This window comes from Rhinatrema bivittatum, chromosome 14, assembly GCF_901001135.1.
Source record: "Rhinatrema bivittatum chromosome 14, aRhiBiv1.1, whole genome shotgun sequence".
In the NCBI taxonomy this organism is placed as follows: Eukaryota; Metazoa; Chordata; class Amphibia; order Gymnophiona; family Rhinatrematidae; genus Rhinatrema; species Rhinatrema bivittatum.
Window position 1 is genome coordinate 21,250,624 of NC_042628.1, and position 25,639 is coordinate 21,276,262.

General features: G+C 43.8%; 1 protein-coding gene across 5 annotated transcripts in view; it reads right to left on the minus strand.

Annotated features, from left to right (window-relative positions):
• The window catches only part of LOC115076055 (multidrug resistance-associated protein 1-like), a 56,332-nt gene extending 39,169 nt beyond the window's left edge, over window positions 1-17,163 (minus strand). For 3 of the 5 annotated variants that reach the window (XM_029577158.1, XM_029577159.1, XM_029577155.1), the window contains exons 1-5: window positions 16,510-17,163; window positions 15,448-15,569; window positions 9,953-10,129; window positions 5,896-6,021; window positions 3,494-3,631 (exon numbers count right to left, since the gene is read on the minus strand). In XM_029577158.1, coding sequence (XP_029433018.1) covers window positions 3,494-3,631; window positions 5,896-6,021; window positions 9,953-10,129; window positions 15,448-15,489 — 483 coding nt within the window. In that variant the 5' untranslated portion in view covers window positions 15,490-15,569; window positions 16,510-17,163. Of the gene's footprint in view, window positions 1-3,493; window positions 3,632-5,895; window positions 6,022-9,952; window positions 10,130-15,447; window positions 15,570-16,398; window positions 16,421-16,505 lie in introns of those variants that run through there. The other 2 variants (XM_029577156.1, XM_029577157.1) reach the window with 2 other exon arrangements.
• Window positions 17,164-25,639: the final 8,476 nt, after the last annotated feature.

The following is a 25,639-nucleotide window of genomic DNA, read 5'->3' on the forward strand; positions in this document are numbered from 1 at the left end:
CAGATATTGCTCTCGTCATCTTTCAAAAAAAAAAAAAAAAAAAAAAGGAACATTTTGCACTGCAAATGGTGTCAGAATTGACAGTTTATGAACCTGAAAGTCATCCAAAACCAGCTGCCCAAGCAGACCTTAATTTTCAGTAGCGCATAAACTGCGGAGTGAGGCGTCAAGCTCGCACAAACCCAAGATAAAGCTACAGATTGACTTTACAAAGTGGGTGGGTAGGTAGGTAAAATACACGCACATAAATCATTACCCACTACACAATGTGGCATGAAGTCACGTGCGCAAATTTATGAAATGGATGTTACACACATTAATCAGTCATGCTGCCAAAAAGCCCCTTGTTTTTGCATTCAAAGTTATGCGTGTGATGAAATTTGCACGCATATTTGCACGCATATACGTAAGCCCCCACCCTGGGTGTACACGGCTGACTCGTGTGCATTCCTTATTTTACGCTTCCATGTTCCAACTAAGCTTCTGAAAACATGGCCTATATTAACTCACCATGTCCTTTCAGTTTGCAGCATTACTCTGGAAATTCCTGACTACTGAGATACAGGTTATTTATTCATTTATCATCAATTGGTAACCACCTTTATGAAGAGATTCACACAAGGCAGTGTACAGCAAGTTCAAGTGGACATTAAGACGATAGAATAACTCCTGTCATACACCATGTCCGCGCAGTCCATACCAAGTCACATCAGCTTATACGTTAACAAGTACGACATAATGCAGCAAATGGAGGTAAAACATATAACTAGACATTAAGAGTAAACAAAGGTGATTAAGGTAAGTAATGTGATCATGCAAAGGGCATGTGATGAATTTATATATACAGTTTGCAGAGGACCAGTAATAAGCAATTTCTACATATAATGGTACAGGGATTATGCAGTTGATCTCAGCAAGTCAGTCCACTGAGAACCAGACTGAAGATAACCGATTTCGCATATTGTACAGTGTGGCACCAAATGATCTTTAAAAGCTCCTTTTCAATATCAGCTAGGGGCATGATCTGTTTTGGCTATCTTGGTGGAAACCTGCTAACTTTTTCCCAGGAGCAATCTATTCCTAATTTTCATGTTTTTAAAACTGTGGTCTTTATGTCCTGATAATCTGCCTTTCCATGATAGAAAATAGAGATGTGGTTCGTTTTTCGCCCTATTTAGGAAATTTAACGAAATTTCCTAATTCGTTTCTGTTTCGGAGTATCCGAAACACGACATAAACGCCGTTATTTCGGAGCCCCCGAAACCGGAAACGAAATTTTCCCCGCAATTCGGGGGAAAATTCGTTTTCGGGTTTGCCTGGGGAGAGGGGCAAAAATTATTATTTTTTTTTTTTTTTTATTAAAAACCACCCCAAACCACCCCAAATTTAAATTAATTATAATACACCACCCCCCGATCCCTCCCCAAGACTTACGAAGATCCCTGGTGGTCCAGCGGAGTCCCGGCTTCCATTTGCCATGCCCTCCGTGCCCTAGTTCGTGCCAGTGCAAGCCGCGCGCCAAAATGGTGCCGAATAGCCCGAACGACCATGTCACAGGGGCTTTCGGCGCTATTGGTCAGCCCCTGTCACATGGCCATCGGCGCCATCTTGTGCTCCTATCATGTGACAGGAGCTGACCAATGGCGCCGAAAGCCTCTGTGACATAGTATGGGCAAAGGCTATCGGCGCCATTTTGGTTACTGGCAGGAGGGGGCTCCTGACCCCCTTGGGGGGGTCAGGAGCCCCCTCCTGACCCCCCCAAGGCTTGCCAATAATCCCTGGGGGTCCAGCAAGGGTCCGAAAGCGATTTCGTTTTCGGCTGCCAGTAACCAAAATGGCGCCGATAGCCTTTGCCCATACTATGTCACAGAGGCTTTCGGCACCATTGGTCAGCTCCTGTCACATGATAGGAGCACAAGATGGCGCCGATGGCCATGTGACAGGGGCTGACCAATAGCGCCGAAAGCCCCTGTGACATGGTCGTTCGGGCTATTCGGCACCATTTTGGCGCGCGGCTTGCACTGGCACGAACTAGGGCACGGAGGGCATGGCAAATGGAAGCCGGGACTCCGCTGGACCACCAGGGATCTTTGTAAGTCTTGGGGAGGGATCGGGATGGGGGGGGGTTGTTATATATGTACGAAAATGCTTAAAAATGTTTTTAAATGCTTGGGGTGGTTTTTTTTTTTTCGCTTCGTTACAGATTCGTTTTTCGGTCCGGTTTCGGGTTTCTCGTTTCGTTTTCGGGCAAACGAACCGAAAACGAAACGAGAAGACCCGAATTATACCACGAAGTATTCGAACCGAAAAACGACCCGGTAGAAAAAAACGAAGCACATCTCTAGAAAACGTGTGGGCAGATGTTGGAATTTTGGAAAAGGTTCTCTTCACTTGGAATTCAAGACCTTGGACATGCCATTTCCCATCTTTACCATGCCTAGACACAACCATCTTACAAGTCTTAATCTTTCTCCAAAAAGTGTAAGAATTTCCTGGAGAAAAACCTCCATAAGATCATTTGGCTGTCTTCCAAAGATACAATTTGTTGCTAGAGTAAGTTCTTAAATAAGAAATGCAGTCAGATGGCTATAAAAAAAATGCTCATACTATGTTTCCATTGGGTTGGGTTATCAGACCTTGCCCTCTTGACATTGTGGTTGGCACAAGGAGACCATGGCATTGTCCCAATAATTGAATCCTTTGCATATCCTTAAGAATGTACTGTAGGTTTTCATTGGTATGAAAATATTATGGGTTGACCGAGACTGGTTGATAACTCAGAAGTTTGCAAAGTTAATGATATTAAACGGAGATGTCAGACTATTAATTATTAATAATAAAAATAATAAGAAATCAAGGTGCAGTAGGGAGTACTTTGCTAAGTCATTATAACAGATTACAGAAAGCTGAGTGACTCATCTACCCAAGGACTGTCATTATGCTCATGAAAAAGGGGGGGGGGGGGGAAAAAAAACCCCTCCTGACAATTCAACCCGAAATGCTACCTGTGGCAGTAAACCAGTAAAGTTTGGTGCTAGACATCAGCATTAGCAGAAAACGGCTTCAGGTCCATCTCCTGGGTTATCCATGCACTTGATTTACCCTCTAACGCCCTCACCCCCTCCTGGGTGCCCCAGGAAGGCAGTACAGAGTGTGCAGCTTATGGCTGAATTCCATGGAGGGGAGGGGAAGGCCTAGTCTCTTGATGGGAGGGAGGCCAGCTTAACGCTTCTGCTACTTTTATCCCTTTGACGTACCTTCCTAGATGACCCTTTGCCCTTTTGCAGAATGCCTCGATGGGACGCGGCATTGCTATCCAATCCGCTGTATGCAAATGTGAGGCATAGGGTGAAGCAGGGCTTGGGAAGCAATTCTGTACTCAGCACACTGGGATCTTCTCATTCTTAAGTCTTACAATTCAGGTCTCTACAGTGAGCAATGTGTGTGTGTGGGGGGGGGAACCATTTAAAAGACAGACACTAAATGAACTCACCTTACGAAGAGCCCATAAAATTTTCGATCTTAATTGGACAATAGCGCATAGCAAGGCCAGTAGCCAGAAAAGGAAAAGGACACCCGAAGACTGAACACCTTGGATCCTTTCATATTGGATTAGACAAACAGCCAGAAGCTAAAAAAAATAAATAAATAATAAGTGTAGCTGCTGATTTATTTTTTTTTTTAAAGCAAAATGGAATGTAGCATAACAAGAACCAATTAATATTTCAAAATGAAAGTTTTATAATTTGGATGGTTTCAAAGTTCTCTTAAGAGACATCAAGACACTGCAAGCATTCTATTGTTCCACCCAGGTTATGCTATGGCCCTCATTCCTCTCAAACAGCCTCAGACTGAGAGTTGTACATTTAATGACATATAAGCAAAAGCCTGAACTTTATTTTCGATATTTTAAATTGTAATTTTTTTCTCGTTATCAAGTAGAGAACGAGAACGCTGTTTCAGCCTACCGACCTCTCTGCATCTCTATTGGCACCGGCCCAGGAATGCCCGACGTCGTCAGATCTCAAAAGCTAAAGCAAGCTCAGGCCTAGTTGATGCCCGGAGGAGGGCCAGTGCAGAAGAGCAGGTGCTGTGGGTGGCAATGGCGATCCTCTGGCAAGAAAAAAAGGTCCCAGGTAACACGAGCACCTTACCTTCAGCGCCCAGAAATGGCCCAGCTCAGTCACCAGAGCTGCGCCTGTGAAATAATTAAAGTCGCACGCATTTTTCCACTTTGTAAGTCCGGACCTTCCTAAAGGTGCCTGCTGTGATTGCAATCAATAAACCAAAAATGTTCCAGTATAAACGAGACTGAAATGGTCATTTTTGCTTTTAAATTTTTGTCTTTTGCTCCTTTGCTTCAAAGTTAAATCTGCAAAAGTTGAAATAAGCACCATTGATGGCTTTAATTGGGGGTTAAACAGGACACTAGTCAGAAGCAACTTCAGGACCAGTCCATGCCTGGGTGTTTTACGGGCCAGTCCCAGTGACTCGGTGGCATGCAAAGGGCTAACTGGGCTACCCGGGACTGGGCATGCTGCAGTGGTAGCAGTGCCTGGGGAAGGAGGGAGCTTCAGGGGCCACAGCCGCAGGGTTCTGGAAGCAGCCCTGGTGCGTGATCCCCTCGGCCGAGGATTATTGTCGTTGTAAGCGAAAGGGAGACAAAGTAGGGGAAAAGAACACCCGATGGTTGTGCAAGAAGTCTCATGGTACTATAGCCCAACAGAGGCCAGTCCCGATGGAGCTGGAAGCCTGAGAGAGAGAGAGAGAGCAGGAAAAAGAAAAAAAGCCAAGTCATTAAAAAATTTAAAAAAAAGTCAGAATGAAAGTGTTCGCCCGAAAACTGCCATCCGAGAAACTGCTGAGTCATTAACAAAAGAGATGAAAGAGCAAACCAGGAAACTGCCTATTGAGAAACCATCTCCTATCAGCTAATTCCAGGCCACTCAGACCACTAAACCAGTCCTGGGCGTGCGTTTTTTTTTTTAAACTTTCAGCAGTTAGCGCTCTGGACTTTCTCTCTTTCAATTAAAATCAAGTTTCCGAAACCCAGAACACTGAAATTGGAAGCTGAAAGCCTAGAACTGTCTGGAAGCGTCTCTAATGAGTTGGAGTTACTGACAAGGCAAGATAGGTCACGGCAACTTGGGACTAGTTAGCGTGTTTTGCCCATATTACCTCACCCCCGTTATGAATATCTACACTTCACTTTACTGCGGTGTGTTTACATATTGTTATCTTTCACTCAAACCAGGTGCTTTCAGGTAATGATAATGCTGGAGATGCCACCAAAATCCGAACAGCAAGGACTGAAACTCTGAATGCTCCAGAGAAGCGCAGGAGCCATGGAGAACAGCCCAGGGTCAGTTTTCTATTTTTGGTTGTTCTTTGGCACCACGTGCTCCCATGGGTGGCTACCTAGCTTAGGGTGTGGTGTAAACAGGCGCAAGGATTATCCAAGTTCACCTAATAATTTCATAAATGGCAGCACACAATTTACTGCATCAAACCGGGCAGGGAAGACAGATAATGCAAAAATAAACCGGCTGGAACACACAGCACAGCAACTCCCATCCTGTTGCCACCTCACTGCAGTACGCATCAAAACCAATTTTTTTTTTTTTTTTTTTTTTAAAGAAGTGTAGAATTTCTCTCCTTGGAAGGATTTTAAGAAAATGTTAGACAGACATTTGTCTAGCTAGGATGATACAGATACAGGGGGGGGGGATCCTTCCTAGAGGGAGGGGGAGTAGAGAGAAGAGTTCTTAAGGTTTTTTTTTCCAGCTCTAACAATGATTCTATGAAAAACAAAAAAATCATTAAGCATCAGAGAATGTAATCAAAAGGTGTTAGCGAAAATACATAAATAAAAAACACCCTTCTCATCCAAATTACCATTGAAAAGCCCAGCAGCAGTGGGCTGATTAAGGAAACGGGGGCCTCCCGAACATGATGCGTTACATTCCAAACCGTGTAGAAAAGGTCCATGTAACACAAGAGAGCCAGCAGAAGTCCGAGGCACTGAAACGAGAAGCAGAAAGATGCCAGTCACTGACGGCTGATTAACAAACAATAAACAGAGCAGGGCCACCCCATGAGCCAGTCCCCTGCTTTACTTTTAAACAGCCATTTTCATTACGCCCTACTGCAAATGCAAGCATAGAAAACCTAAAGCGACCATGCAAACAAATTCAGGGGACTCTAGTTGTAACTGAGTGAAATCAACTAATTTGTCTGCTGCAAAAGGAGTTAATGTTAAAAAGAATCGGACTTCTATAGCACCAGCAAGCACTGTATAAGGATTAGCCTGGTTGAGAGGGCGAGAGCTTGCATATAGTATAACTAGGGTTTGTTATAAAGAACCAACCGCATGTAGTCCAGACCAATGAAGTTACAGCACATACTATATATTCCAACTCTGTAAAACTAAGCTAAAGCTCCTAGTGAAGTCAGCCAAAAAACGGAGCTTTTGGAACTACGGCTGGTTTACCTGGAGCGAAGTCCTGAAATTCTCACCTGCGATCTGAACTCTTATCTACAGCATATAGTGGTGCATGACCTAAGATGTGCCATACTGGGTCGGATCAAGGTCCATTGAGCCCGGCCTCCTGTCTCCGACGGTGGCCAATTCAGGTGACAAGTCCCTGACAGATCCCAAAGAGAAGATCTAATTCCTGTTCCTCGCTCCCAGGGATTGCAATGGCTTTCTTAAGTCCACCGTGTTATGGACTTTTCCTCCAGGAACTTGTCCAAACCTCTTTTAAACCCCCGCTATGCTCGTCGCCTTGATCACGTCTTCCACAGCTTGATAAGTGCACTACATGAAAAAGTCCTTTCTAGGATCTGTTCTGAATCTGCTGCTCGTTAGTTTCACGAAGCGTCCCCTTGCTTTAGTATTATATGAAAGGGTAAATAACCAACCTTTATTTACGCATTCCACCCCACTTATGATTTTATAAACTTCTATCCTGTCCCCTTCTCGGCCGTCTCTTTTCCAAGCTGAAGAGCCCTAAGCCTGCGGAGCCTCTCATCACAGGAGAGCTGTTCAATCCCCTTTATCATTTTTCTCTCTCTCTCACCTGCACCTTTTCTTGTTCTGCTAGGTCTTTCTTGAGATGGGGCAACCAGAGGCAATATGATATTTTCCATTTTATTCTCCATTCCTTTTCGGATCACTCCTAACATTTAATTTGCTTTGTATGACCGCCACCGCACACTGATCAGAGGATTTCATTGTTATTTGTATTTTAACCACGTACCTGTAATCCACTTAGCATGGGCCATTATAGGTGGAATATAATTATTATAAATAAACAAACACTGTCCACAAGGACTCCAAGGTCCTTTTCCTGGGTAGAGACTCAATACAGGTCTCAGCATTGTGTACCTGCACTTGGAATTATTTTTTCCTAAGTGCATCACTTTGCACTTTCCCACATTACATTTCAGCTGCAATTCTGATGCCAAGCCTCCTAGTCTGATAAGGTCCTTCCACACTTTATTTATTTATGTATTTGAACATTTTCTATTCCCCAAATCCATTTCGTTCAATACAATCCACTGCCACTTTTACAACTCTGAATAATTTAAGTCATCTGCAAATCTGATCACCAGGACTAGACTGGCCTGACTCTAGAGTGTGAACTTTGTGCCTCAAGCCCTCATTTGGGTCAACCAAGTAAGATCATCTTGTCTTCACGGTTAGCCACCAGAAAAAAAAACAAACACCTTAGTGTTGCCATTTGTTAATTCTCTGGTTTCATGTGATTTGCTGCTCTGTCATCCCTAAAGTGCCCATGGAACTTCAGATGGTACTAACAGATGTCTTGGGCATGTGCTCCAACACTTATGGCTCCACTTAATAAAAAAAAAAAGAACAGAAACATGTTACAGCTTTTTGTAATGGGCTGTAACACCTTGACTTGAGAAGACTGAAAGAGCTACAGCAGAGCAAAGCAGAGCACAGGTCATCGGCTCAAACTGCATTTGGGTTAAAGCAGCTAGGTGCAAGCGCTCACTTGCCTCCTGTATTCTGAAGCTGAGCTCCCAAGTTTCCGAAGGTTTCTGAGAAAGGAGTCTGAGAAAAAAATGTTGGCTTCAACATTTCTGACGCCTTCGGGCGTTTACCCTGTGCTCTTCCTGCCAAGGTTCTGTTCTTCTCGATACCTTGCAAGGACTTCTGATGCTGCCTTAAGAAACTCATCTAAGCCGGCATTTTTTTTTGCCGTGGCCTTTCCCCTATCTACCTTCATTGCTGACTCCACCACGCGTTCTCTGCTAAACTGGGCCACCTTTGCCATCACGCTACGGAGACCTCCTGAACTAAAATGTGTTTTTGACCATCTGTATTGCTGCTCCCGATGCGGCGTCTTGCGAAGCTCGGTCCCGTGTCGGGGGACAGAGCTGTACTTTGTCATTGATGCTACCCTTTCGGTTACCTGGATTTGTGTGTTTTGTCCTTCAATACATTTGTACACTTTCTATTTTATAATATTTGCAGACCCTTTAATCTCCGCAAAATACTTGTACACTCATCTACCCTGGAAAGTAGAGAACCAGAGGAAGAGGACCTAAGCTGACTTAAATAAGGGGCGATGCGTAAGAAGCAGTCACAGTTTCTACAGTTAACAGAAGAGATACAGTCGCAGCCCCCCCCGGCTTTCTGCAACAGCTCTGGGGTAGATTTCGCAGCAAGGATTAGAAAATTCTGTTGCACGTTTGTATATAGGAATTAATTTTGCAAACTAAAAATAGCAAAATGAATTATCCAGGCACATATTTAGTTTTGTTGGGAGTTTTATGGGCGACGAATCTCATGTATCGGTGCAGAGGGAGTCGAGATGAGCAGATCTCATGGACGGGGACAGGAGAGGGAAAAAGGATCAGGAATGAGGAGATGAAGGGATGAAAGAAGGAAGAAAAGGAGGGAAGATCAAGCAAAGGAGGAAGGAGAGAGGATCAGGGATGGAGCAAGAGGGAAGAGAAAGAGGGAATGGAGGGAGACAGAGGATGGGAAGAGGAGGAAAGGAAGGTTCTGGAATCTTGGAGGGAAGGGGGTCCCGGAGGGGGAAGGAAGATATTCTGGGATCATGGTGGAGTGCAGAGGGAAGCAGGCGAGGTGTCCCTCCCCCAGCTCTAGCCAAGTTCCACCTCATCTCTCTCCCTCCCCACCACCTCCATTTCTCATCCCCTCATTCCCATTCCTTTTTCTCTCCCCTCCCTCATCTCGTGTGCCAATAAACACGCAGCCAGCCTAGCCCCTCCTCCACATTACCCTTGCCATCTCTCAGGCCCTCCTTCAGCCTGCCGATCCCCCTGCTGTGTTGCCGGGGCCAGCAGTAGGAGGCGAGCAGCAGCACCTCAGGCCACATCCTTTTTCTCCGTTTTGAACAGCGCGGGACACCCTGTACTGCCACGTGATTAAAAAAAAAACAAAAAACACACTAGCGAGGCCCCCACCAACCCCTGGCAGCAAAAGGAGCCCGACGGAGCCCAAGATGGTGCTGCTCACCTTTTCCCTATTATCGGGGCCTGATCTGTGCAGGAAGAGGAGAAACTGGCAAGTGAAGAAAGAGAGGGAGGAGGAAGTGAATGGGCTGGCCAAGTGCTGACTCCCCAGCCGTCTTCCCTGGGCATCTCAGGCAGCAATTCCGCAGCAAGGAACCTGTCAATCCTTCCCATGGCTGCGAAACTGCCCTGGATGCATCCTTAGCAACGCAAAGCAGAAAAGCTGGGAAGACCAGGTGGGCCAACGGTCTTTACTACGTTAAAATGCATCTTAATGCCGTGAGGACACCAGATTTTCTTAAAGTATTAAAGCTGCCCATAAAGAAAAGAAACGGGAGCTAGACTAAGGTTTTGGCACCTAATCACGTCGTTTTTTTGAAGGAGGGAAACAGGACAGGTTGGGCGGAAGGGAGGCGGGAGCGGGTGGGATAAGCACAGTCCTTACCGTTTTGCTCTTGTGAAGCTGCGACATTCGGATATAGCCTCTGCCATGGCGTCTGAGGTAGACGAAGTAAAATGGAGACGCAAGGGCCAGAAAGAAGCAGGGAATCCAGTTCAGGATGGAGCTTTGAAAACACCAGCTGAAATCAGGACTGTCTGCGTACCACGTCCGATTCAGATCCTGCAAACCCAAGATGGATGCAATGAAGAGAGTTTACAAAGAAGTCACAAAGGCACAATCTTTTTAAAGCCCAGGTCTAACAGCCCAGCACGGTTCAGGGTAGGACATTAAGCCCAGAGAGGGTAATTTTCAAAGGCTCTTCTGCGCATAAAAACGGTGCTTTATCTGCAAAAAAAAAAAAAATGGCTCGTCATAAAAATCGCCCGCCCGCTCTGGGGGTAAATTTACTTGTGCGTGTCCCGCCTGAGTGCTCAGGACCACCCGAACCAAATGGAGACCTTCCCCAGGCGGGAATTGGAAAGGGCTTCAGACTGAGGTGCATACGTCTGCATTTCTGAAAGAACGCAGGCACATTTCCTGCGCGCAGATCGGCAGCCGTAAACCGTGCATGGACTGTTCTGGTGGGATCATTTTCAATGCGAACATTATGGAGGTAATTTTCAAAGGAGCTAGGTCTGTAAATGCGACAAACTATTGTAGCAATCTTCAAAAAGCCCACTTAGGCACATGAAGTGAAATTTGCATGCATAAAATCCAGTTCTAAATGTGTGAAATCCTTTTGAAAATTATCCCCACAGGTTGTAATTTTTCTTTGAAAATTGATGTAGCTTGCGCATGCATTTACTGTTGCAAATTTACCCCCGAATGAGCAGGCTAGAATCTGCAGCACCACAAGAACGCCCGTTTCAAAATGAACAGCGCTGACAGAACATTTTGTACCTGCAATCTTTTCATTGGTTTCCGGACCACTGTAAATATTTTATTTATTCATTTATTTTCCTTATGTTCCCACCCTTCTAACCAGGGCTCACAGTGGCATGAAATACATAAAACAGAAATATTTAACATCACAGTCATTTCACATAATTAACATAATACAAATTCTCTCTCTTCATACAGTTATGACATAAAACAAAAATCCAATAAGAATCTGCACCATGTATACTGCAAGAATTAGTATATTTTAGGAAAATATAGATACCAAATTAAACAAAATCTCAATAACCTATTCACGTTTTCTTTCTGGGTCATTCAAGTAGCCAGTTTCTTGTAATCTGATTAGTTAGCAAAGAAAAGACAAGTGCAAGGTAATGCATATAGGGAAAAATAACCCATGCTGTACGTATATGATGTTAGGTTTCATGTTAGGAGTTACCACCCAGGAAAAAGGTCTAGTGGACAATACATTGAAATTGTCGGCTCAGTGTGCTGCGGCAGTCAAAAAAGCAAACAAACAATCAGGTCGATCCAGTAAAGTGTGCTCCGTCGGAGCGCACTGTCACCCTGCTCTGGACGCGTGTTTTCCCTTACCCCTTATTCAGTAAGGGGAGGAAAACACGCGGCCCACCCGCGGCACCTAATAGCGCCCTCAACATGCAAATGCATGTTGATGGCCCTATTAGGTATTCCCGAGCGATCCAGTAAGTAAAATGTGCAGCCAAGCCGCACATTTTACTCTAAGAAATTAGCGCCGCCCAAAGGTCGGCGCTAATTTCTTCCGGCGCCAGGGAAGTGCACAGAAAAGCAGTAAAAACTGCTTTTCTGTGCACCCTCCGACTTAATATCATAGCGATATTAAGTTGGAGGTCCCCAAAAGTATAAAAAAGTAAAAAAAAAAAAAAATTTTGAATTCGGTCCGCGGCTGTCGGGCCGAAAACCGGACGCTCAATTTTGCCGGCGTCCGGTTTCCGAGCCCGTGGCTGTCAGCGGGCTCGAGAACAGACGCCGGCAAAATTGAGCGTCGGCTGTCAAACCCGCTGACAGCCGCCGCTCCAGGCCAAAAGGAGGCGCTAGGGACGCGCTAGTGTCCCTAGCGCCTCCTTTTCCTCGTTTGCACCGCGTCGCCTAATTTAAATACTGGATCGCGCGCACCGGCGAGGGGCCGGTGCGCGCGCCGGGAGAGCGGGCGTTAGTCCGCTCTCCCACGGACTTTACTGGATCGGGCTGTATGTTAGGAATTATTAGGAAGGGAATGGTGAATGAAACAGAAAATATCCTAGTGCCTCTGTATCGCTCTATGGCAAGACCTTATCTTGAGTATTGTGTGCAATTCTGGTCACCATGTCTCAAAAAGAGATATAGATGCACTGGAAAAGGGCGACCAAAATAAGGTGCATGGAACGGATCTCCTATGAGGAAAGGCTAAAGAGGTTAGGGCTGTTCAGCTTGGCTGAGGGGGGGATATGATAGAGGTCAATGATATTTACTCTCTCAGATAATTCAGCAACTAGGGGGCACTATGAAGTTAGTAAGTAACATTTAAAACAAATCAGAGAAAATACTTTTTCACTCAATGCACAATCAAGCTCTAGAATGCATTGTCAAAGGATGTGGTAAAAATGGTTAATGTAGCTGGGTTTAAAAAAGGTTTGAACAAGTCCCTGGAGGAGAAGTCCATAAACTTGTAATAGTCAAGCTAACTTGGGGAATAGCCACTGTTTATTACTGGCACGGGATCTATTTAATGTTTGGGTACTTGCCAGGTACTTTTATCCTGATTTGGTCACTGTTGGAAGCAGGATGCTGGGCTTGATGGACCCTCACTCTAACCCAATAAGAAAACTTATGTTCTTTAATAAGAGGGGGATCTGTATTAGGGATTATTATTGTATTTATATTATGGATGTATTATTTTACCCCATGTGAACTGTCTTGGGTCTCCTTTTCAGAAAATAAAACAGTATATAAGTGTAAATATAGAACAGGAAAGTGCCACAAACACAAACTAAATTTTAAAGCATGGGGACTGGCCAAAAGCCTCTGGCTGAACAGGAATATGTCCTGTACAGGCATCAATATTCCCAGAATGCTAAAGCAACATTGCATCCATTCCTCTGGGAATGAACTGAACAATGAAAGTGCTTTTCAAGCCAGAGGAAATGCGGGTGGGGGAGGATGTCATTTTCTTATCTTGCCACATTTCCCCATATACCGAAAACACTTATTTCAAGATTTGTATTATCCTTTGCATGATTTCTGTTTCCTCCGCACTATGTTCTGAGAATCTTTAATGTTCATGCGGGGAAACTCAACAGAGCAGGATAAAATTAAGTAATTTTATCAAGTTACATGTGGCCTCTTTATCCTGCTGAAAATAGAATATGAAGCATCAGAGTTTCACCCTGGTTTCGCGAACACTCTTTGCAAGGGGGAAAAAACTCTTTTCCACATCACGGCCTCTGGCCTCGCGCCTTGATGAGAAAAACCACTGGAGAGCCCCACTCCCAGAGGTAGGGACCCCAGGCTAGCCAGCCTACTGGCTGGCTACTCCAAATGACTTCATCCCTGGAGGTCCCTTTCACACATCCCACCCTGAAAAAGGTAGGAATCAAAAGGGAAAAGCCCACCAAAAACACCCCACTAAAACTTGATCACCCACTAAGAAAAAGCCACACCATTTTCCCCAAAATCACATTCTTACATAACATGTTGTATATAGTGAGAAATTCTTGTTATCAGCAATCTCAGGGCCAGTCTGTGAGGCGGGATTTCAAACTCCCGATGTGACTGGCTAAGTCTGAACTGTAAGAAGATAATTTTAGGCAGCTTAGCTAGATCCCTGGAAGACTTTGTGATGGATCAGAACAGGCTCTAATGATTGATGATTAGTGCAAAGAAGCTGAGTATAAGGATTGTATAAAGGCAAGACACTATCACGTCACTCTGGAGAGCTGGGATGGCCCTAGGGAACATCTGGTCTCTCTTAACAACGAGGGAGATGAAAGACTAAGACTACTATGGATACCAATGAGCTGATAATGAATTAAGACATTTGGTGTCTCTTAACAAATGAGGAGATCAAAAGACTAGAACTGAACTACCTTCCTGGATAAAGCGGAAATTGAAACACCTAACTTACAGAGGGATATATATAAGGAATTGCATTTGCCCATTTCTTTGGATGATCTGAAAGGAACAAAAAGCAAATCAGCTGGTTCTTTTTGGGGTCCACGAGCTCGCAACTTCCAGGATTTCCAAGGACACTATCATATAGATGGAAGACATATAAGGGAAGTGTTCTTTGTTGTCCTTAGATTAATATGCTATCTTTATTTCTGTCTGTTTCCTATTTACCTGTATTGATTTATGTACAGCTTACTGTGAAACTGTATTCAATTTGGATATTACTTATCTTTGCTGATTTATTATCCATATATTTACAACATTTAGTAAACTAAGTTTTGCTTTACCAGATTATGTGTGGCGTGTTCTATGACATAATATAAAATGCACCATGCACTGAATTTAGCCAAACATGGCCAAATATGGACTGCTATCTATAAGCCAAGGGTAGGGAAACTTTTGTAGATGATAGGCTGCATTAGCAATCAAATGTTTGAGGGGCAGGGAGGAGAAATAATCCATTCTTTTGGGGGGAAGGGGGTAGGGAAGAACAAGTGAGCGTAGCTGGCAGGAGCAAAGCAGGAGCTTCTACCACAATTCACTGTTTCCAGGGGTCTTGCCGTGGACCAGATGAAATTGAGCAATGGGCCAGATGAGGCCCATGGGCCAGAGCTTCCCCCACTCAGGGGAATAAGCAATAGTTCCCTTATGGATATCTAACTTGAAACATTATTAAAAATTACCAAGCCAGACACTGCTTACCAATATCATCAATTTACTGTAAATTATTGCATATTTAGAGACTAAATGGAAGTTTTGATTCCCCACTCGGCATCTTCATCAGCATAAAGATTCCAAGTGGGAAATTTAAACCTCAGTTTAGTGCAGGGTACTAAATTGCTATTTTTTGAGATGTTATTTATGGGGATTTAGAAGGCTCCTCACTGCTGCTAGTGGCACCCACAAACGTGTTTTAGAATTCTGGATTTGCTAGTGCTTGAATCGGGGCCAGTTATCCAGTGGCCGAGCCCACTCCTATGGGAGTATTATTTACATCCAGTCTTCGAGGGCTACAAATGGGGCAGGTTTTTCCAAGATAATTCCCTAATCAATCCGCACGACATGGATTTTCATGCATACTGCCTCGATTCTATGCAAATCTCTCTCATGCATATTCATAAGGGTTTATCCTGAAAACCTAACCCATGCGTGGCCCTCCAGGATTGGAAGTGAACACCTGTGGCTTACATGGTTAAATAGGAAGACAGCAGCACTGACTCGATGTTAACATTCACCTGTGGGCTACAAGTGCAGTGATCCAAAGAAGATTACCCTGTTAAACCGTAGAAAAGCAGATAAGGCAAACCTTGTTTGGATCAAAAATGTCACCATATTTTCCACTGAAGTATCCAGCGTCTCGCTCTCTTTCACCGGAGCATTACATTTATTCTGAAATGTAACAGAACGATTCTTACCCAGAATTTTTCAGAATCCTTTGACTGGCAAAGCCAGTTCATGATTACTGGCGAGAGAGGAGCGTCGCTCACTGAATCCTGAGGCTCAGCTGCTCTTCTTCAGTTTTGCTTGCAGGAAAGCTCTGGGGGGAGAAAACGGCACTTATGTTGTTGCTGGCTTTTAAAATCTGCATTTTCTGCTCCCCCAGTTTTATTCCCACATCTTTCCTGGCTCAGCCATATTCCTCTCTCTGACGACATCTGCATGGACCTCCAGCTGTTGACACCCAAGCCTTAATTTTGGGATGAGTACATTTACTGGGTGGCTTTTTCCCCACCCTTTTCAGAGCATTCAGGTTCACTCATTTTCTAAAACTTTTAGTCAAACTGCTTTAGTAATCCCATCGTCTATGAGAAGAGAAAGAACTGCGTCCCCCAGCACGGTCTGTGTTTCGCCAGTAGGGGAGGGAAGGGAGCGAGTGAAAGAGGCTGGGGTCGGGGAAAGAAGGGGGAAAGGAGATGCCCTGTGATGGGGAGCACAGGAGGAGGTCATGTGGGAGGGAGGAGAGGCTGAATGAAAAGAAAGCTGGAAGGGTAGCACCAGGAGAGGGAGATGAGAAGCTGGAAGGAGGAAAGACAGCAGGAGGGATCAAATAGGAGAGGAAGGAACAGGATCTAAGAGAAGAGGAGACCTGTGGAGGCAAGCAAAAGAAAAGGCCTCTTTAGGGGGGGGAAAGGGACAGCAGGTATGAGAAGAAACAGAGAAGCAATGGAAATTAAAAAGAAAAAAGTAAAACTAAAACGAAGATAAAAAGAAAAGCAAAAAAAGCATAAAATAAAATATCCAAACACCCCAGAATGGCTGCATTTTTACAATGTAAAAAGTTTTGAATATAAAGCCTAGCAAATTGTATGCTAATGCATGCAAATATCACCGGCTGCAGAATGTCTGAGCTCTTGCACGGGCTTTACCCCCGAAACTGAAGAACACACATCAGACAAGCTGTGCCTTCGGCAGCGCGTTTTCTCCCAGTGGGTTAAGGGCTCCGTCAGAACTTGTTTTTCCGCTCGCAGCTCACCTACCACAATAGCCAGGGCTTTTCTCTAGTGGCTCAGGACGAGGCATCAAAACGAGCTCGGGCTCTCACTTCACCCCCAAGTGGCTTTCTCGCGAAGCCCGGCAAGTCGCCAGCCGGCAGCACGCGCGGCAGTCACCCAACCTCGCTGTAAAGCAGGCGGCCCTCGCTGGCCCCTGGCTCGTGGGTGGGGGGGCTGTACGCCGGAGCTGTACGAATCACTGGCCCTTTGCTTCACCGAGGTGGGAGCAAGGCTACTGCCAGCCCCGCTCGCTGGAGACGGAAGGAGGCAGCGATCGCGCCGGGAATAGGGAGCGGTGCCACGCCCGCAGTCCCGGCCCGGGGGCCGCCAGGGAGCGCTGGAGATCCCGCGGGTGGGCGTGGCCTCGGCGGGAGAGGTTCTCGCCCCTGCAGCTCGCTCTCCGCGTGAGGTTTATGATTTCCGGCCGGGTAAATCGTTTCACAGGATGGTACCCGTCCGGGCAAACTTGGACGATCTGGAACGTGAACTTTTCCTCCGCCCCGGTTTGCACGTTCAGGGGTTACAGCTGGGTGCCCGCTCTTTGCTGTCGTTTAACCTGTTCTTCCGGGCTGACCGGATGGGCTTTTCCTGCCGTTCTTACGATGCGTGAAATAATATTGGACAGCGAGGCAGAGGGGGTTGGAAGGATCAAGGAACGGAAAGGGCTTAAAAAGAGCCCATGACACGCAAGGTGTTCCGTTTCACCAGATAACATCTCATAAAAGCCCTGGGTTCCGGAAGCTGAGTCCACTTACACAGCTGTAAGGACATTTCCAGAGCCCGCCACAAAAAATAAAATGACTTTGGCCTTCAACTTTGATTGCAGTGCTTTCTTGGGGGGGGGGGGGGGGGAAGAAGTATTAGGGCCGGCTCTAGGCTAATCAATGTCCTGGGTGATGCTCCCATCCTTGTGTCAGCACTTGCAGTGTCCTTACCTTCCACCCTCCCCTCTTCACTCCCACCCCTACCAGGGAGGGTACCCCTGCTGCTCTTCTCTTTCTCTCCTGCACAGGGGGCTACTACCTGGAGATTAATATCCTTATTTAATAAACATAGACACGGTTAAAGCAACTCCATGCTTCAACTGCAAGAGGAAATGTGGGGAAAAAGGATTTGCATTCACAATAAGCATGGGGGTAGTTTGCTTGTTGCAGTGGTTACTACCCAAACCCTATAAGCCTGATACTTCACTTTCAATGCATATCCAGTGTCACTCTCTGCGTCAATGGCAAGGGGGAATGAAGATAAGAGGATTTACATTCAGACAACTACCAACCAGGACTGAACTGCATAGTCTGGGTAAACAAATAAGCGTGGGAGTAGCTTGCTTATAACGGCAGTTACTACCCCAAACCAATTAAGCCTGATACTTCATTTTGAATACATATCCAGCACAGCTCAACGGTAGGGAAATGAAGAAAAGATGATTTATATTCAGACAATGAACAAGGACTAAATTGCACAGGCTGGGTAAACAAGCATGAGAGTAGCTTGCCTATTGCAGGGATTACTACCCCTAACCAATTAGGCTTGATACTTCACTTTGATACAACTCCAGCACTGCTCTCTACATTAATGGGGGGGGGGGGGGGGGGGGTGGAAGGAAATTAGAACCAAAAAGTTACCAATAAGGTCCCTGACCTCAGCAGTCAGAGTAATAGATAAGTATGAGAAAAAGAAATGTGAAAGCTTACTGGGCAGACTGGATGGGCCGTTTGGTCTTCTTCTGCCATCATTTCTATGTTTCTATGATTTAGCTTACATTTTTCCACTGGTAGCTCCTGGCAAGTTAGCATCAGGGAGTGTGGGCATTGCCCTGTCATACGAAGTGCCACACAGCAGCAGTCAAAGAGTCCATCCACTGCAGGATCCTGTTTCCAATAGAGGTCAATCCAGGTCACATGTAGCTGGCAAAATGCCAAACAGTAAACAGAGCCCATGTTACTAATGCATAGGAATGAGCAGTATCTTCCCTAACAGCCTAAGGACTCCTGCAGGGACTTCCCCAAACCTCTTTCAAAGCCAGTTACCCTAACTGCCTCCCCCAAATCCTGGAGAATGAATGCCAGCACTTAATTGTGTATTGAGTGAAAACAAACTCTCTGCTATTGGTTTTAAATATTCTATTCACTTATTTCTTATGCATAACTCAGCCATGCGATAATGTCAGCTGGAACGTGGTTAAGAGAGCCTGACAAAGGCAGACATTACAATGTTGCAGGAAACCGCACTTAACAGAAGAGGGGGATTTAAAACTTAAGTGGCAATGGGTGGGTGAGGTTTACTCTTCCCAGTCTGGATCAAGGAAAGCGGGTGTAGCAATATTGGTGGGGAAGAGGGTTCCTTTCCAAGAGCCTAGAATTACAGAAGACCCAGATCTATAAGATTTTGGTTGATCAGGTGCAGTCCACCCTATTCATTTGAGGAGACTTTAATTACCTGCATGATCCAGTTCTACATTCAACAAATCCAGGTGAAGGGTAAACGCAGAAGAAGCTATTGGACATTTCTTATTTGTGTTATCATAATATCTGGTAGAGATCTGGAGAATAACTTCACCTCATGTCTTGAGAGCACACAATGCATATTTGCGGCTAGATTATTTGCTACTTAACAGAGCATCTTTTGCCCAAGTGAGTGGTGCAGAAATTCTGACCATTCTGTGATGGGGGTAGAGCTGGCGGGTTTTCACCCATCATATTCTCAAAGAATATGGAGATTTCCTGCCTAACTGTACAAGCATTTAGACTTCTGGGAATATGTAAAGCAGTGTTGGGAGCTATTTTCAGAGACAAACGGAGTTACAGGGATCAACCGTTGCTTTTTTGGGAAACTGCAAAAGCAATTCTAAAGGGTGATATTTCTTTTGTGGCAGCTGAGCAGAAAGCCATCAATAAAGAGAGATTACATCTAGAGTGTCAAAAGCAAAGAGCTAAAAGAGTGCATGAGCAACATCCTTGTATTACTAATAAGGTCGGGTTTTTAGAAGCTCAAGCTGCACTTAATACATTGGTACATCAAAGAGCAAAAAAAAAAAAAAGGCCTGATGTACTATAGGTATAAATATTTTTACTATGGTAATAAAACAGGGAAATTAATGACAAGTGTTGTGAAAGGGATGGGTGGCACTCGTTTCATTACGTCTATGAAAACACCTTCTGGTAGAGTCGTGCAAGCTAACTCAAATCCGTGTAAGTGATTTACCAAATATTAGATCTAGTTATTTTCAGCTCAATCACCTGACCCTTTGGCAATATGACATTATCTAACTTCAATGGGCCTGCCTACACTAATTGAATTTACTTATTCAACCACTGGAGCGACAAGTGGGTATTCAGAAAGCACAGCTTATGAAATCTCCAGACCTTGATGGGTTTCCCATAAAATTTTACAAATTGCTGAGCAACCAAATTGTCCTTCCTCTTATGTATATGATGATTTGATATTGAAAGAGCCTCAATTTTTTTTTTTTAATAAAGCTTATATTGTTATTCTGAAAAATGGTAAAGATCCGCAGTGTCCAGGGTCCTGCAGACCTATTTCTCTATTAAATTTTTATTTCAAGCTTATTGCAAAAATTATGGCAGATTGATACATTTTTTGCCAGCCTTGATGAATTTTTTTTGCTTATCTGCAGGCAAGACGCTCCTCGAATAAACAAGAGTTAAAACATGAAAATAGATTGTTTTCTTTCAGACCTTTTTGACCAGGAAGATCCCTCTCACCGCACAATTTCGGGCTTTTATACATTGTTTAAAAAAAAACAAAAAAAAACTTATGTTAATGGTATAATTGTCTCACTGCCAAGATGAATTGACCATTGATTTAAGTGACCAAGCTTATGCTTTTTGTTTCAAACAAATTAAGCAACTCACTAGCAATAGGGATTTGAGAGAAACTCAATATAAATTTTTTCTCCGTTTCTATATCCCACAAAAGCAGGCTCAGAATATGCGATTGTCCGCGTCGGGTCTATGGGTGGAGGTGCACACCAGTTCTGGACATGCCCCAGGATCCAAGGTTTTTTGAGAAAAGTGATGAACTTCATTTTCTCAATTACTGGAACTCAGTTACATCTAGCTGCAGAAGTTGTATTTTTTTTAAAATTGAAGTAAGATACTCTTTCGCACTGGCCTTTCACCTCTGTGGTGCAGAAAAGTTCTTTTATTAGCGAAAAAAAGCAATTTTACAGAAATGGCTTGAACCAGAATTACCTACAATTACGCAATTAAGGAATGCCTAATTTCTCGTGTATTTTGGAAAAATATTCAGTTAAATACGATTTATCAAAAGCCAAGCCCATTTTCTTACAGGTTTGGAATCCTTATTTACAGTCGCTGCCACAAAGTTCATAGTATGATTGTTAATGATCTTCCGGTAGATCGAAGAAATTGCATTGTCTATGGAGTTGAATCCAAGGTATTGTGGAGCATGGTCACAGTTTGGGGGGGATAGGATGGGGAATTGGGGGTGTTTGTGTTTTCTACTTGTTAATGGAACTTTCTGTATTCTTCTCTGGGTGGTGGATAAGAACTCACCACCACCCAGATTTTGTATCTGTCTTAAAAATGCAATAAAAAGATTTAAACATAAATATACTATTTACTATGTTCATGGACCCTACGCTTTGTATTTTTCGAAAGATTAAATAACTGATTCACAGAGAGCTTACAAGCTAAGGGGCCGATTTAAGGAGTTGAGCGTTAAAACTGCTCTAAAATTCAGCACAGGCCGATACAGTAAAGTCTCACTGAAAACTGGCACTCCGTGTTGAGCTGAGCGCACTGTAGTGTATCCGTCTGATATTTTCTTATTGTACAAGCTAATTTATTTATTTATTTAAAGCTTTTTTATACCAAGGTTCAGGTAACGGAGTTACTAATCACCTCGGTTTACATTTAAACCATCAAACAAATGACATGAGATATGTCTTACAGTGAACAAAGGAAGAAAACAACTTGGAAACAAAATAACATGGGAGAACAAGGAGTGACAAGGTGAGGGAAATGATCCAGTGTGGCCTAAAACAATTTATGTTTAATGTCTGGTAGAATAAGCTAATGGTATGCAAATGCATCAGGAGTTTGTAAAATATGCACAAACCAGAAAATATGTACAAAAAGAAAAGATTTAACACACAGCAAAACAAGATTTGGGCACATAATTCATTTTTTATGCGCACAAAATATGAATTATGCACACATTTTCAGCAAAGAAAGATTTTTTTGTCCACATAAATCATATTTTATGCATGAAAAATATGCTTTTTTTCTGCATATAAAATACTGCCTACAGGTCCCAGCATCGCAACTCCAGGTTCCACCCGTCACTAGCATTAGCCCTGGAAATGTTATTCCACCTCAGACTAGGAATTAAGAAAAGGTAAACCAGCACACCTCTCTGCACTGGGATAATAGCTACAGTAATGTCTTCAATGGCGTGGGATTTCCATGCAAGTTGTCAAAAGCAGATCGTCATATAAAACTCGCCGATACTATACTGCATGTGGGGGGGGGGGGGGGGGGGAATGAGAGAGCTAGGTTAGAGGCTGTGTGCCAAAAGAAATGCACCTTTAGAAGTCTTTACTTTCTCCACACCTGATTAAAACTCCTCTCTCAACAATCCCTCCTTTCTTTGCGATCAATAGAAGTATTACAGCTATACAATTGTTAACAGAGGAAACCCTTTTATGGCCACTCTTATTATCCAGATAAGCCAGTTAAAAAAAAAACAAAACTCAACATGCCTTAACTCATTTCCTAAACTGAAGATAATCTTAAGAGAGACTATCTGGCAACCCATTCCATCATGTGAGTACAACTACAGAGAAGGCTCTTCTCTCTGATCTGTCCTCTGCTGCACTCTGAGTACTCAGCAATATTGCCTGAACCTATCCTGCAGCCAGGAAGGCGTCCGATCTTGTTCTGTGCTTTGCAAGTAGAGATGTAAAGATTTTATTCGTGGGGACCCAGGGGCCCCCCTCCCATTTTTTAACGCATGGCCACAATCTGTAAGCGCTGGAACTGCCTTTGTTAACAGCATTATGATAGTGCAGGCTTGCTGGTACTGGGACCAGTCTGGAGCAAACGTGTACACAGCCAGCACCTAATGGAGCAAACGCTGACTGGGTAACTGCCGACACTTGTTCTCTCATTGTTAACCCAGCATCTAACCTAGCTAGCTCTCTAATATATATATTTTTTTTTTACTCCAGCACATGCAGTATACTGGCGGTGAATTTTGTATGATGATCTGTTTTTGACAACCAACACTGGTTACCATTAATTTGAGTATTTTAGGGAAAATGGTCATGTTCTTCATGTTTGTTGCTAGCCGCATTTGAGAAATGCTGTCTTAGCTAGAGCAGTTTAGAGGAAATTACCGGGCAGCCTAAAGGGGCCGTTAAGTCCTGATCTGTTGCCATTTTACTGTAGCACTGATAACCCAGTTTGACATGATCTTGCTCTGGTGAAACCAGGGCCTCTCCAATCCTGTGATCCGCTAGTCGAGTTATTCCACAAAGCCTATCCTTAGGAACACCGAGATCAGACTAAATTGGCAGTAACTGCGGGCCTCCTCCTGGCTTCCACCTTTTTGGAGACCATTCCTGACAACGTGGAGCAATTTAAGGAGACTGTCAAAGATTTCCCCCCAAAAGAATGAGCAGGAAACCCCCTGTATAAGCAAAGGGAAAACAGCAGCAATGTGTGTTGGATCCTGCCATCAGGCCAGCACCAAACCTTGAGAATTGTCCTCTGTAACCTGCCGCTTTATTTTTACTCTTTATTTATTTATTTATTTTTAATTTTTCTATACCGATGTTCCTGTATACAATACATATCGCTCCGGTTTACAAGGAACTGAACTGACGCCTCTGGGGCAAAATACATTGTAACATGTTGACATAGAACCATGAGGGAGAACATTCAAAAAACAAAATAACTGAGGTAGGGTATAAAACTAGGTACAGGATCAGGGTATAAACAGGTGCTACAGGGTGCACAATCAGAAAGCATATGTACGGTGATATGGATACCGTCTGTCCCTTCATCAAGTTTTAGATCTCAGGGAAGGCTTGGGTGAATAGCCAGGACTTTAGCTTCTTTTTGAAAGTTGCTAGGCAAGGTTCTTGGCGGAGGTCGGGCGGAAGCCTGTTCCAAAGGAGGGGACCAGCAGTGGACAAAGCTCGTTTCCTCAGGGAAGTTGTAGCCGGGTGGGTGTGAAGCATGTTCTGGTATGCACTTCTGATCGGTCTCTTTGAGGGGGTGCAGCTGTACTCGAAAAGATAGGTTGAGGGGAGAGATGTTGTGTAGAGCCTTGTGAATCATCATGATTACTCTTAAATAAAAGTTATATTTTTCCCTTTTATATCTTAAAAAAATCACTTTATGTATTATTTTGGCAACGCTTCTAAAATCATCATGCCAATAAAGTTATCGGAAACTCTTAAATAGCCTGGGAATATCACATCTGAAGCCATCTTCAGGTTCAACTGTAGTTAGCTCATTTCATGAGACCCCTTTTCTGTAAATGGCTTAGTATTTACCTTTCCCTTTTTTTCTTTTTAACTCCTTACCTGTGACCCTTCTCACACTCCCCCCTCCCCCAAGTGAATATTATAGGGAAGTACAATACTGTAATGTAGTAAATATTGACTGAAGACCCAAGTGATCCATCCAGTCTGCCCAGCAAGCTTTTTTTCCCCCCCATTCTTAAGAGTTATTATTGCTCTTTGCAGTTTATCGTAGTGAACACGGGTTATCCTTTTTTTTTTTTTTTTGCCTCCATCATTTATCCACTAGGAATCCTCTGTTCTTATCCCGTGCCCTTTTGAATTCTGTTACAGGCCTGGGTCCTCACTACCTCTGCTGGGAAGGGAGTTCCATGCATTCACTAACCTTTCCATAAAGAAATGCTTCCTGACTTGACCCCTTGTTCTACAGTTTTCTTTCCACCAAAAAAAGGTTTGATTCCTGTGCTTTATTAATACCGTTCAGTCTGCATCGTATTACCCCTCTCTCCCCTCTCCTCCAGGGTGTACATCTCGTAACTCTTTTAGAGAAGGACCCACCCCATTTTGGTCACCTCGCTCCTTTTTGAGATACGGGCTCCAGAACTGAAAACAATATGCCAGGTGAGCCTCCCGCCAAGGACCTGCAAAGGCATCTTCACACCCCCTTTCCTATCTCTGCTTTAGTCCTGGTTTCACTCTCGCCATAATATCCTACATCTTTCTTTTGTATAGGATTTTTTAAATGTCCTTATTAATGCTAAGATTTTAATAATTGGCGACAAATATTCATGAACCTAGTAACTCTCCATGACACACAAAGGACATATATTAAACTTTTTAATTGTCCCAGATTCTCAACAAGAACAAAATGATGATTTACAAGTCTAAACAATTTTATGGGCTGACCATTATTTTATTTCATATTCTAGGATAAAGTTTCCAATTATCTTATTCCTCTGAATAATATAGAAGACCCATTGATCTGGTTTGTTTTAGAGAAGAATGGAAACATTGGCAAGTTAAATGTAAAACAATGATAAGACAGGCTAAGAGAGAATTTGAAAAGAAGTTGGCTGTAGAGGCAAAAACTCACAGTAAAAACTTTTTTAAATATATCCGAAGCAGAAAGCCTGTGAGGGAGTCAGTTGGACCGTTAGATGATTGAGGGGTTAAAGGGGCACTTAGAGAAGATAAGGCCATCGCGGAAAGATTAAATGATTTCTTTGCTTCGGTGTTTACTGAAGAGAATGTTGGGGAGGTACCCGTAATGGAGAAGGTTTTCATGGGTAAAGATTCAGATGGACTGAATCAAATCACGGTGAAGCTAGAAGATGTGGTAGGCCTGATTGACAAACTGAAGAGTAGTAAATCACCCGGACTGGATGGTATACACCCCAGAGTTCTGAAGGAACTAAAAAATGAAATTTCAGACCTATTAGTAAAAATTTGTAACTTATCATTAAAATCATCCATTGTACCTGAAGACTGGAGGATAGCAAATGTAACCCCAATATTTAAAAACTGCTCCAGGGGTGATCCGGGAAACTACAGACCGGTTAGCCTGACTTCAGTGCCAGGAAAAATAGTGGAAAGTGTTCTAAA